Raw genomic sequence first — 14,314 nt, forward strand, 5'->3', positions numbered from 1 at the left:
TCTGCACCAGAGATGGTTTATCTCTACCGGAGAATCGTCGGGCGGAAAAGTCTCGGTGGTTCGAGGCCTAGTGGGGTACTTCCAGGCACAAACTTTAATGACTCTCCATGATTTCTCCGAATATAACTTTAACCAGTTCTGGTTAAAGCGGTTATCCGATCGCTTCGGCTATGTGCCTCGATCGATGGCTCATGTTTTATCCGCCATAGAGAGTTTACTGAGAATCACACTGATTGTTGTCCGGGCTTGCCTCAATGGTATACCTTTTTTTTATCATTGTTTCGTATTTCCGTGGTCTCTTTAGGACCAAGCTGGTCGTTTCTGGGGTCTTTGTTAAATTGTTAAACATAATAACTTTTTATAATTAATAGAATTATGTAGATTAACTGTGAGATAGTGAACGCCAGGTATGAACTATGGATAATCTGGTTATATTTTAAGTAGCAAGTTTCAGAACAAACCGGCTATCGTCTGAAGTTCTGTTAAACATGGTATGTAGCAGAATCAGAGATTTTACTTTGAGATATGGTGAGCATGTATGAACCAAGGCTTGATCTGATTTTTATATCAAGTAGTCCGTTGATGTATCATTTAGAGATAATAAATTAACAGGATTATATAAATTACTTAAGGCGGTGGGCACCAGGCATGAACCAAGGCTTGATCTGAATATAACAATTCTCCTTTGTAGCTAAACCAGCAAATGCTACATACCATGCCAAGAAAGATGCTACAACACCGAACCATCCACCTGCTTTGATACACTTGCTACTTGACAGTAAGTGGCCAATACCCAGAGTTAAGAAAGCCATGTCAGTAGTAAAGAACAGAACAAAAAAAGGAACAGTGGATCTGATAGTAAGAAATGTCATCATAGTAACGAAAATAAACCAAGAAAGAAGATAAAGTCCCAAGGCTCTGTCCAACTCAGTTGGATCTTCATAGCCAGAGATAATACCAAAAGAAGGGGTAAGAATGGCACCAAATGTAATCCAAAATGCACCAAAAGAGGTGAGAGCAGTTGCACCAAAGGTATTTTCCAAAACAAACTCGAAAAGTCCAGCAATTACTTGGATCGCACCTCCATAGAACAAAGTGACTCCAATCAGAATATTCTGAGTATGTACACCTCTCGTTCCAAGGTTAATTAACGACAAAACGAAAGTGGTTAGACCAAAGGCACTCAAACCAAGAGGCGTGGGGTTGGCCAATTTTCTCGAGGGAAGAGTATGGAGAGCCGGGTTCAGATCACCGGCAAATGCCTCAACGAGCTCATCTTTTCTAACAATCGTGTTACCAATGTGGATGTACTCATTATCAGTTCCAGAAGTTTGGATACGAGAAATAACAGGAGGCTGGTTCTCATAAAGGTTGGTGCTGTACTTGTCAGCTCCAGCGGTTTGTTCAATGTCAGTAGTCATTTGAGCTTTAATTGATAGTTTACAGTTCCAAGTGATAGTTGTCAATTGGCCAAAATTTGTTGATTAGGTTTCATTTAACAACCGACAAGGTTTGATATTTATACAGAAGTGTCGGGTAACAACATGGTGCGGGGTAAATCAAACAGAAATATTTCTAAGAATGTTAAATGAGGGGGAACCCATGAAATTCAAATAGCATTAAGCTATTAGCTCAGTTTTCTTTCGCAGATCACTACGTAGATATATCAGAGAACCTGCTTTGTTTACCCCTCATTACCCCGCCAAGGCACTGTCTTGGATCACATCTACGGATGTCAATGAACTGAGATCTCGCCATCTATGGCGTGTTTCATATGTAAGGAACAGTATGATCTAAACTAGTCCATGAATGGTTAAATTTTTTATCTAGTTATACACTTCATCTTGCGACTTTTTAATCGTTCAACGGAACTCCATCCAACATCAACAAACTTCGTGACTCGAATAATGCGGGGTACCAAGAACCCCACATGCGACTGAGCAGTGATTTAAAGTTCGATGAAACTCATCCGTTTAATAATACGTTAACAAGCTTACTGCTCAATCTTTCAACACACTATTGTAAAAAAAACTAAGGCGCCGTTCATAACCCATATGCATCCTTGATGCATGTATATATGCAAGATACGTCCGTATGCACATGCAGACAATCACCCCGGAATTACGCCGACCATAGTAAAAACGGGCGAAGGGATCAATGAAAACAGGCGGAAATAGGGCTTTTAAAATGAGGTGCGGGGTCGTATTGATCCACTATGACTACAAAATTTCACAAAAAGACATATACTCATCATTAAATACATATAAACAAAAATTACAAAGTAAACTTGAAGCCAGTCTCGGGGCCCAAGCCGTCAACAGTTCCACCATTTTCAAGCTTCTTGTTGAGTTTGTTCAATCTCCACTTGGCAACAGTCATGAAGACCATGGACAAAATGGCAGAGGCAAGACAGTAGCCGAAACCAGCATAGAAATGAGGGGAATAGTTTGAAGAAAACAAGTATGGGGCATAGACATTGGGCAAGTTACCACCAATGTTGATCATGGCGAATGCAGCAGCACGCTTGATAGGAGGACGAGGCAAGTTACTCGAAGCCCAAGCATATGAAAGACCATAAGAGTTGTATACTTGAAGCACGAGCATCATAGCGACATATCTGGGGGCAGTCTTTAGAGTAGAGATACCAATGATAAATGCAACCATGGAGATAGCAGGACCGATCATAACGTGCCAGTATCTTTCGTTGGTCTTATCAGAATGCCAAGCCACAAGAACTGAGGTGATAGAAACCAACAACCATGGGGGAGCGGTCAACAGTAAAGTCTTAGAAGAGTCGTAACCCAAAGAAGCAACAATGGCTGGGAAAACGGCGTTAAGAGATGCAGTGGCAGCTTCGAAGAACAGAATGGCCAAGTAAATCCAGACCTTCTCATCAACAACAGCCAAACGGAGACCTTCCCAAGCACTCTTCTTCTCAGTGGAATCACCATAATCATCATCAGCTTGACCAATATCATCAATCAATCTGACAACTCCAAGGAGACGCTCTTCTTTACTCAACCACTTGGTAGTAGCAGGCAATTCAGGCAGACAGAAGAAACAGATAAATGCAACACCAATAGTAGCAACACCTTCGATAATGAAAAGGTATTGCCAAGAATGCAAACCATGGACACCTTCCAAGTCAGTGACAACAGCGTAAGCGATCAAACCACCGAAAGCGCCACTTAATAGTGAACCAGTGTAGAAGATAGACATACGCTTGGCCAACTCAGTTCTAGTATACCAACTGGAAAGGTAGAACATAACACCAGGATAGAAAGCAGCCTCGAAAGCACCCAAGATAGCTCTGATGGCAACGAGTTGGTTGAAATTCTTGGCAGCAGCCATACATGCGGAAATAACACCCCAGATCATCATGACTACAGACAGATATAATTGGGGCTTACCCAGCTTCTCCATAATAATATTGGAGGGAACTTGCATTGTAATGTAACCAACAAACAAAATAGCTTGACAGGTACTGAATTGGGTATTAGTCAGGTTCAAATCCACCATGATAGTACCTTCCTTTGACGCGGCAAGCGAGTTTCTATCAAGATAGTTTAAAATATAGGTAATAATAAGAAGAGGGAAAATAGTGAAATCTAATTTACGCTTTAATCTCTTCTCAAGCTTAGCACGTTCTTCACTGCCCCTTGGTGGCAGAGTTACACCCTCGAAGAGGTGGGCAAACTGACCAAGATCAGGAAGCTCGTCATTGGGTTTGATGATACTCTGCTCATCATGAGCAATGTCGACTTTATTGATTTCAGACATTTTTTTTTCTCAGTTATTGTGTCTAAAACTGAAAAGAAAATGAAATTTATGAACCCCAGACATGGGTGGACCACGCTTATTTATAAGAGAGTTTGCGATCGATCTGTTAATCCGGGAGAATTGGTGGGGTAACATATTGGCAAAACTTTTAAAGGAAGATGATCATTCAACGTTCCAAGTTGGTAATATTTTGTGGAGGGGGTAGTCAGTGGATCAGCACAGTTTATGGATATCACCGGTATGTAACGAAGAGGATGATTAATTTTGCGGGGGTTGGTAATGCATGGTGATGTACGTTGGTTGAGAAAGATGGGGGTCTCGGATACGCCTCTTGAGTACTAAACTATAGTGATCCAGTAGCAAGGATTTACAGTATAAACCGAGGGTTATCTCAAGAAAACAAAAAAAATAGTCCCTAGACTATTTTGTTAGTGTTGTGATTAATAGCAGCCAGCAAATTTCATCAAGCTATTTACAAGTTTGCTCTTATCCTAGACACGGATAATATGATAGGAAGTACATCCGTCTTTTACCCAACAGGACCAAAAACTGGCAGTGGGGAGCGAGGCACCTCAGGCACCCACCCCGTTGTTCCGAATTCATTTTCTTTACCCCGCTTCGTCCCCCTTTGGATCCCCTGATCAATAAGATTGTGCCCACAGCTCTGCATGAAACTGGACCTCAAACCTACATGATGCTACAGATCTGCAAAGCAGAAATATCTTATTCAGTCAGTTCTTAGATATAATTGGCCAAATATGCATGTATGGTGGTGGGGGTTGCGACAGATCTTCCGTGTTTTTTTCCTACTAGCTAACAAATTTATCCGGTACATACATATACAGTAATGAATCTGATTATCAAGGCGGGATAACTTAAAGGGGAGAATGGTATTAGTCGTGGTTTGCTTGATCAAGCTTGTGTGCCAAGATTTTCAAGGTCTCCCAATGCAACTCAATCCGATCTCTGATGGTGAATGATTATTAGAGTTGTATATGAAATAGAAAGGCAATATTGAAAGAAGTTAGCTCGTCTGACAGTGCTGTCAGAAGCCATTTTATATGTTCTTCAAATTTAAGGTTTAAGAGCCGTTCGCACCCCTGCCAACCCCTCAAATTTGTCACAAGAAGCAAGCTACAAGAAAAACAAAATATAAACTGCTAGTTTACTTTCTTAATTCAGTATTTTGCAGAAATCTTATGTATCCCCCAGTTGTCAGTCAAGGGGAAAAAATGGGAGAATGTGGGCGCGGCACTTACTAGAAAGCTGGTATATATTGTTGGAATATATAAATTAATCCAGTTTAATTTAATTCACTGAAATGAAAATCTTAAAAGAACACTAATTTCACCATAAGATAGACTTAGTGTCAGACATAAGCTAGTGAAACGGGTTCAGTGTCGCTCATGGATCTGGGGCCGTTTGAGATGAATCGGATGTCATCTTCATTTTTCAGACCCTTTGACCCTGCAACCCCGCATATGCAGTGAGTTGGGGGCAATAGAAATAGGGTTTGAACTAAGGTTTTTTGACAGGATCTATATTTATCCCTATAACACACGAGATCACCAGCTCAAAGATTGACAGTGAAAACGTAATCAGAGTTCAGTTGATTGAACTTTTTTTTTGTTTCTACTATGGCAGTCGATTTTTTAACTTGTACTTTCTAGTTATATGCGAAGACGGAATTATATCGGTGACTTTATCCGGGTCTCGCATCCTGGCGCGTGATGCAGTATGCGGTCGATGAGATATTCCGGCTAGTCTTCTAAGTCGGGCCAAGCATGATGGCCATGGCAATGCTAATCAAAATGTCAGCTGTATTCCAACGGTATGGCCAAGGTATTTGGCAATATCTCCCCACCCACCCACACACACACACATACACACACATACCTTTTCCTCGAAGTCTTGGCGGTGACAGAAGCCCACTGACGTCAGACACCCCAAAAGGAAGGTGCATGTCGGAAGACTCTCGGTGGTTTCTGTAGCTTTATGTCACTAACATGTGGGGTAACCTGGGGTAACCCTTTTTAAACAATCACATCATATAGTCAAATACGGATGTCTTTTGACATTAGTGTAGTGAAGTATTTGAGTATTTGTATTTCTTTGTCTATATGCTTCGCACTTATTCGGTATACATCTCCAACTGCTATATTCGTCACGTATAGTTGTAGTTACTTTCATAAAGAGAATTTGTTGAGCACTGTCGCTAGATATGATGCACTGGGCTGGATATGGGTATATAACTTACGTTTGGTTCCCGTCTAACCAACCGATTTTGTACGTAATTTCAGACCTACATCTTGTCTATTAACCGTGAAAGCCTTGCACAGATACAGGCTCTTAATAGATAGTAAGATTAAACCATAACTAAACAGAAAGTTAAAAATGGACCACAACACATCAAAAACTTCAGAGTCTATTGTATAAATAACTATAATTTAAGGTGTTCAGTGCTCAGATCGATTTAACCCACCAAGCAACGGTAGTTCGATGCGCCGACCTATTCCTGAACGTACCTCTAAATTATCTAAAGGGGCTCCTAAAATGCATGGAGAAACAGGCTATGGCAGCGAGAGCTGAACGAAAACACCCAGCTACGGTCTCGTTAAACTGCGAACAGGCGGCATGGCACAGCTCAGGAACAATCCTCATACGGGTTTCCACTAGTGAGAGAAGACGCAGCGATAAAAGATCAAGCATTGCAGCACATTCTAGATAATGCAAAGATCTACAGAAGCGATATGCGTTCAAATTTCCCACATGGTAGAAATCAGAGAGCGGATAACGAGCCTACTCCACTTGATAATTTTGACGTTACGACCTGAAATAAACAAGCAGACAGGACGGTAGAAGCCCGACTCGAGCGAAGCGAGAGGAGCAGCGGGGTCTGGGGCGGAGCCCCATCCGCCAGAGGCAAATCCGGCCCCTCACAACCATCACCATTCCCACCTAAAACCCAGCCAGCCAGTTTGATCAGGAGCGGAGCTCCAGCCACTGGATGTAGAGCACGTCAAATGTGGAAAAATTGAAGAAGTCGAGCAGTGCAGTAGCAAAGAGAAGTGAAGTGTCTCGATAGATACGGTAGCCTGCTACAGATCTGAAATTGGATATTATTCCGCGAGCAGCACTTGGCCGAGTAACAACCAACCGGCGCGAGCAAGCAGAGCAGTTGGCCATAGAACGGGATTGTTACATGAGTCGGGAAGTCGCAGTCCGAAGCTACGACGCCACGATCGAGAATGAGGCAACACGCCACCAACCAGCCGTCTGGGAGAGTCCTTGTGGCACATGCGGCGTCGATACAGCGAGTGTCCTCATCCCCTCACTCAACCCCTGGGGCCACACACCGGGGCAAGACTGGAGTTACCGGCGGAGAAAGCAGGCCGGGTGGATTCAAACGTTTAGTACACTAGAGAAAGAATGGCATGCATGTGCAGAACCTCCCAATTCGGTCGATCAGGACAACGTGCGCCAGATGGGCCCTATCTGTGGACCAGGGACCATGCATGAACAGATGATTATTGCCAGAACTTCGTAACCCAGTGCTGCAAATCGTGGCGGCCAGGAACATCTCGGGACACTGAGCCGGGGCCAAGCAAGTGTCAAAACCAAAAAGCCATGCGAGTCTACCGACCGGACTGTGGCACCTTCCAATTTCGTTGGTGATAAATATTTCTCGCGGACTGCCATGCCGATAACCGGCGGCAGCCTGTCTCTCTTGGACTTTCATCTCCATATCTGCTGGATACGCCGCCATCCCATTTCGGCCACTTGACGTAATCTGGTGTCTCACTTCTAGTTTGTTTCTTAACGTACCTCGGGGGATATTCATCTAACGGGGTGGTTTCGGGTGGGGGGTCTGCCTCCGGCGGCTGGGGCTCTGCCCCAGACCCCGTGGCTCCTCTCGCTACGCTCGAGTCGAGGCGTCGGGCTGGGGTGGGAATTTTTTGGGGCTGGGTCTAGCCTGCGGGTGAGGGGGTGGATGTAATGGGCTGGGCTGGGGGTGAGGTGGTGAGATGGGTTGCATCGGTTTCTGATGCCAAGTGCCTGGATGTACAGCTGAAGCACAGCAGGCCCGCAGCTTTCTACAGCTGAAACTACAGCCCGTTGCTGCTTTGCTTCTGCCCGATGGCCTCTGGCTGGCTTCGTTGCAGGCAAAATGGCTCGCACGCTCCTAACGGGCAGGTGGCCAGCCAAAATGCAAGCCGCTCTGGCCTTTCCACGCCGGTCCGCGAAGCGGACCACAACAGGTCCGGGCAGCGCCCGGCCGCCGGAGGCAGACCTACCCCTGGGTTGATCCAAGGTCGAACTGGGTAAAATGTTACCTGAAAAGACAAGAGAACCTCTGCAATGCCCTTGACCACATGGGAAATAGGACAATTAAACACAGCCTATAAATAATAAAAATAAAACAGTAAACAACAAACAAGCAGCCAGAAGTCTATCAAACGGACCATTGCATAACCCACGTTTAGCAAATACACTTTTTTTTTAAGTTATAGACCTTATACTTTAAACTTTAGCTTAATTATTTTATTAAAACATAGACACGATACTTGTCCAGTACATGCCCATGTGGTTTAGAACAGCTCTCACGGTAGTTTCCGGTGTGTTCTGGCTGTTCTGGCGTGGTATCAATTGGGTGGTGGTGTCAGTGCGGATGCGATATTTTCGATATTCCATCCAACATGACCCATTTTCAATATCACTATATACAATAACCACAGACTTTATTGCAGCTATTACTCCTCTTATGCCGCTTTATATGCATCCTAGATAAGATTAAAACTACCGCATTAAAGGCCTACCTTCTGAATCTCCCAGCCCAGTCTTCAGGGCCGTATGTACATAGAGCGAAAATAAATCAGGAAAAATAAAAAAAAATAAAAAAAAAACCTACTAAATTCACCAAAAGATTGACAGCGCCCGCCGGTGCAACGTACATTAGCACCCCTACCCCTCTCAGGGTATCTTTATACATTACAGTAACGCAAGTACTGCTACTACCTTCATACATATTTATTGAATAATTTTCTGCTCGTAATATTTTGGGGGATATTTTTTGAATTCAAATAACCGAGCACGGTCAATATATTGAATAAGCGAACTACGGTGGTTATTTTTCTCTTTTTGTTTGGCTATAGAGATAACACTTGACACAAGGTTTTATTGGTCGCTAAGTGTGATTTTAAGTTTTGTTAAACCATCGGCATCCGCTATATACACCACTCAATAAACATCCCGAATTCACACCAGATAGAACTAAATCCTTGACACCAGTTAGAATTAAATCCAAACTGAAATAAACGGACCAGCCAAAACAATTCAGACTAGGAGTCGGAGTCTGTGAGAATAAGTGTAGAATTATTGGCATAGACACCCAATTGCAGTGGCTGAAGAAATTCAAAGTTGAAGTTAATAGACTTTTTTTTGGTGGTCAAGCTCACACTAGTCTTTCACACTAGTCTGATAGAATGATCCCTCCAAATGAATGGCCTTACGACTCTGTCGGTATTTCACCAATCGGTGGTCGGGATAACCAAGATCCCAATCTAATGTCTGTAGATATGCAGTCTTTCTTGGAGTTCTCATCAAACCACGGAGATTCGCCAAATCCTGCTAATAGTATGAGTGGTCAACATGGCAGCGACTTTAACGACTTTTTATTCCATGGCTATCAAGATCAGCAAACGGGTGTTGCTGGTGCTTCTCCAGCTGGCTCGGTTCCAAACGATCGAGACTCGAACCAGAATCATCAACAAATAGGGTCAGGCCAGCTCGATCAGGGCCATTTCTCTCCTCATTACGCACAACAATCACAACAACAACACAGTCATTCTCTCCAGCATCATCAACAACAACAGCAGCAACAACATCATCAGCATCAGCAACAACAGCAGCAGCAACAACAACATCAGCAAAATCAACAACATCAACGACAGCAACAACAACAACATCATGAACAACAACAGCATCATCAGCAAAACCATGAGCAGTTTCAATCATTCGAAACAGACCAAGCCCAGTCACATGTTCCTGAACAGACATCTTCCTCAGTAAATCCTAATGATGTATTCAGATCTCCTGCCGTCCTAGCATCGGTCGGCAACGGTCCTAATAACGCTGTACTTCCATCTGCTGATGACATCAATTTCACTCCTCTTCTGTCTCCTTCAGTCGAGGCTCCATTTATATCGCAGGGTCCACCCGATTTCTCGATGCCAGCTTCCTATTTTAGCCCCATGAATTCTCCTGGCGTGGATATGGGCTCATCACCTGCCATAGATCAACAATTCCAATCATTACCCTCACAACACCAACAAATCCAACCACGGCCTGCTGTCACTTCTAATAACTCAGGTAGCTCGACTAGCACCATTCGAACCCCTGCTAGTGGATCCAGTACACCAACTGGAGCTACACCAGTGTCATCATCATCTTCCAGAAGATCCAGAACCACCCCTATTCTTGGCCCTTCAAACGGAAGAACTGGTGCTGGTGGTGCTACGACTATAACCAGCGGCAGAGTAGCCAAGAACTCTCCAGTTATAAAACCTGTGAAGAGAAAGGGATCTCAGGCATCTGTTTCTACGGCCCCTGGCACTGCCAACAACTCATCCAACAGTACTAGTCCTGCTGATGAGGATTCTCCTGAGACCATTGCTGAATTTATGATGCCACCACCTCCTAACCGAGCCCGCTCATCTATCACATCAACATCATCTACCACAAGCAGTGCTTCTTCATCGAGTATTATCGAGCCCTCAACTCCAGTAACCCCTGCCAGTCTTATGAATTTGGGACCCGGCGCAAGAATGAACCAGCAATTCCAAAACTCTGCTTCTACTGAGGACAGATTACAAAATGCCATTCGCACAACTGTAAATATTTCCTCAAGAAAGCCGTCTGTGTCGTCTGTTAACAGCCGTAATGGTGGTAGTGCTACCAATTCACCACTTGGAACACCCACCACTGCAATCATGCCTAAACCACCCGGAAGTGCCAACATTACTCCCAACGGAGGAGCAGGGACTATTTCAACCGGTACTGCTAACAGCGGTAGACAATGGGGATCCAGATCGAGCAGCGTTTCAGCGTCTCCAGTGCTTAAACCAAAGGTATACTCTCCCGGCATCTCTCCCCAGATACACCCCAATATCTCAACCGACCTGTCTGCCCTGCTAGCATCCAAGTCCAACTACCAAAACATCATCGAGGGCACCCACAACCAGCTCGGTCTGTCATACCCCGATCACCTGAGTGCCGGTCTTGCCTCTAAGAAAGCTAGCCACAAATTGGCCGAACAGGGTCGACGGAACCGTATCAACAATGCCCTATCCGAGCTAGCAGGGCTAATATCGCCAGACGCTCCACCCAACTCTAAAGCCGATACTGTGGAATCGGCCATCGTCTACATCAAAAAGGTCCAGAAGGAGGTGGCGGACCTCAAAGAAGAACTCGCACACTACAAAGCACTCAAGAAAGAGCCTGCCGAAAGCTGACACTAGCCCATATATCCACTGTAATTATACATAATTTATTAATCTACTTCTCGTGTGTTGACAATGCCTCCGGCGGCTGGGGCTCTGCCCCAGACCCCGTGGCTCCTCTCGCTCCGCTCGAGTCGTTTCAGGGGGGTCCAAGCAGCTCCGCGAAGCGGACCACAACCAGGGTCTGGGGCGGAGCCCCAGCCGCCGGAGGCAGTCCAGGCATACCAGTGTTGATGCAATGGGAGTTCTTTTAGTTATCTATGCAATATAATTTAATCATCGGAGGGAGGGGTCGATGGTGGAGGGAGGGCCGAGGGGCTCAATTTGGGCAAGCTGGTGGCGGTGATGGTGGTGGTCTGGGTGGTCGGGGTTGGTCAGTGAGCCCATGAAGTCGGGGCCCATGACGGCCTCGACGAGACTGTTGACGTGGAGAATGGATGCCGAGTGTTCATCGTGGACTACATGCGTATCGTGTCTCATCTGTTGTTTGCCATCGTCATAATGGCCATGGATGGACGACAGGTGACGCTTCAGGTCGTACTGACGAGAGAAACGGTAGTTACAGCCGGGGACTTCGCATGGAATTGGTCTCTTTTCGTAGTCAGCACCAGTGAGACGCGACAGAATAGAGAAGTCGGGAAGTTCAATTTCAGGCGAGTCACCTGAGACTGAAGGAGTATGTGAAGTCGAGACTGAGGTAGAAGCTGGAGTGGTAGCAGCAGTAGAATCGACATGCAGTAAAGACTCGGGAACAAATCCATGGATATTCTGATAATGCGAAACAAGCTCCTCTCTGGTTTGGTAGGTAGGACCCATGTTAGCAAGACACTGGTCTTCAGCACATTCCCAAATCTGGATCACATAACCATCGAGAAGAGCATTTTGATCGTCCATGGCATGAACCTTCATATGCTGTTCAATAGCAGCAGGTCCTGAACACAGCTTTCCACACAGCTGACAAGGCACCTTTTTGTGGTTGGTCTTGATATGAGCTTGCAAAGCCGACCAGGTGGAAAGCTTTTCCTCACAGCCATCATGACCACAATGATAACGAGGAAAGGGAGAATGGTTTTTCGAAATATGCAAATTGAGTCTTCCCTGCTGGTTGAATTCCTTTGAACATCCTTCATGAGTGCATTTGAAGTTCTTGATCAAAGTATGAACTGCTGAAATATGTCTTCTAAGTTGGGAATGACGGTAAAAAGACTGACCACAATCTTCATAGCTACAAATATGAGTAGCATAGTGGGTCTTTTCATGTCTGTTCAAGTGCTGATTCGTATTGAATCCTTTACCACACACCGAACAGTGACGAGGTTTATCATCAGTATGAGACAACAAATGAACCTTCAGATGAGAATCACGAAGAAATGCTTTTGAACAACCTTCAACTGTGCATTTATAAGGTCTCTCATCAGAGTGAGATCTCAAATGCTGATCCAAAAGACAAGGCCGAGAATACGCCTTACCACAGCCCTCGATAGTACACAAATATCGCTTCAATCTAGGCTTAGTTGGAGCTTTGGCAGGAGGAGGGGCCTCTTCACCCTTTGTCGGGAAAAAAACCTTTGGCAAAGTGGGTTTGGGCGATGCAGCAGGACTCAATCTTTGCTGTGCCAAACCAACCGCCGGATTCTGATTACCAGACGTCAGATTGGCCGACGCAAACACTATGCCATTATCTACTGTGATCATTGGAAAATGCAGTAGCTAGACTTGACAGTCTATACCTAAGAAAACAAAAAGAGTCCAGGAAGTTATGAAAAAAGGATGCTGATGCTGGTACCAAAAGGGAGTAAGAAGACACTGGCACCAAACAGCTGCAACAATTGTAAGTTCACTATAGATGAAATTATTTTCAACAGAAGCTTTCAATCACAAGTAAATAATAAATAATACAGTCCAGAGAAGTCTGACCGGGCCACAGAACCAAAAATAATTTCTATTGCATTTACTCAATTCTGATCACACACGGACAAGAAAGAATAGAAAGATCCGAGCTTGAAATTTCTTGGAAGGACTAAAGAAAAAAAAAATCCTTATCGGTGTTTATGCCCTAACCCAGTTACAGATTACAAATGGATTTTAGCGAAATCGGGGGTCTATGGCGTATATAAGCATCGGTACTAGCGGATATGTGGAGCAGATCGATCTCTGAAGTGCGAGATTTCCGAAGAGATTTAAGTTAGTTAATTAAATTCATGGAGAATTTGAAGAATTTGTGGAGAAAGTGGGCTGTTAACTACACAAATGTCTTGGATTCCAGCATCTTACTTTTGAATTTCAAAATTTCACAGTCATATTCAGGTCAAATGTTGGCTCATATTATGCTGCTAACCTTAGCGGTTGTTTCGCTAAGAATAATGAGTCGGAGTGAATTAGAGAATCAAGGGGTAACAAACCGAAATAAAAAGAGCCAAAAGATAGGAGAAGTTTAAAGTAAATATTTTTTTTAGGATGATATAATTGACGGGCCACTGTGCGATACACGCACAGACAACGTGTGATTACTGCATTATCTACAGGCTGATTTCTCCTGAGAACAAAAAACATTCAAGCTGCACCAGAGGTTAAATTACCCCTATTTTTCTTGACTATCAACTTTACTGCTTTATAGTGAGTATATTCCAATATTGTCGAAAACGCAGAAAATAGCAGCGCTTATCATTGCTGTATAAACTTATACTTCAATAGTTAGTTTGAAGCTATGACTGTCAAAATACCCTGTTGCAGCCCCTATCTCCTGTCTACTCATTTCCCTCATTCCCATTTTTTTCTTTCTCACTGACCACTATTTTGAAATACAGTCTTCCTGCCACTGAAAAATGGGTATTTTAGAAAATTCCCCCCAACAGATTAGAATCCCGTTTCGCAAGAGTTCTAAAGGCTCGCGAAGCGAGCACAACGGGGTCTGGGGCAGCGCCCCAGCCGCCGGAGGCAAATACCTACTCCTGACTGGTCTAGAGCCGTCTCCCAAAAGCAATTTGGCCAGATATTTGCCGGTAACACCACTAATGCACACGGTTGTGAAGCAA

The 14,314-nt window shown here is 44.3% G+C and overlaps 4 protein-coding genes across 4 annotated transcripts; 1 reads left to right on the forward strand and 3 right to left on the reverse strand.

Annotated features, from left to right (window-relative positions):
• Nucleotides 1-623: 623 nt before the first annotated feature.
• On the reverse strand, nt 624-1,421 carry ATO2 (putative ammonium permease ATO2; the record flags this gene model as incomplete). Its single annotated transcript, XM_018878392.1, has 1 exon — nt 624-1,421. One exon carries the CDS (start codon nt 1,419-1,421, stop codon nt 624-626), a length of 798 nt encoding a protein of 265 aa, XP_018735700.1.
• Nucleotides 1,422-2,274: 853 nt separating this feature from the next.
• TNA1 (Tna1p) lies at nt 2,275-3,780 on the reverse strand (the record flags this gene model as incomplete). Its single annotated transcript, XM_018878393.1, has 1 exon — nt 2,275-3,780. One exon carries the CDS (start codon nt 3,778-3,780, stop codon nt 2,275-2,277), a length of 1,506 nt encoding a protein of 501 aa, XP_018735701.1.
• A 5,483-nt stretch (nt 3,781-9,263) lies between these two features.
• Nucleotides 9,264-11,291, forward strand: AWJ20_1507 (HLH transcription factor (PalcA); the record flags this gene model as incomplete). Its single annotated transcript, XM_018878394.1, has 1 exon — nt 9,264-11,291. One exon carries the CDS (start codon nt 9,264-9,266, stop codon nt 11,289-11,291), a length of 2,028 nt encoding a protein of 675 aa, XP_018735702.1.
• Nucleotides 11,292-11,555: 264 nt separating this feature from the next.
• PZF1 (Pzf1p) lies at nt 11,556-12,974 on the reverse strand (the record flags this gene model as incomplete). Its single annotated transcript, XM_018878395.1, has 1 exon — nt 11,556-12,974. One exon carries the CDS (start codon nt 12,972-12,974, stop codon nt 11,556-11,558), a length of 1,419 nt encoding a protein of 472 aa, XP_018735703.1.
• Nucleotides 12,975-14,314: the final 1,340 nt, after the last annotated feature.

This window comes from Sugiyamaella lignohabitans, chromosome A, assembly GCF_001640025.1.
Source record: "Sugiyamaella lignohabitans strain CBS 10342 chromosome A, complete sequence".
Classification (NCBI taxonomy): Eukaryota; Fungi; Ascomycota; class Dipodascomycetes; order Dipodascales; family Trichomonascaceae; genus Sugiyamaella; species Sugiyamaella lignohabitans.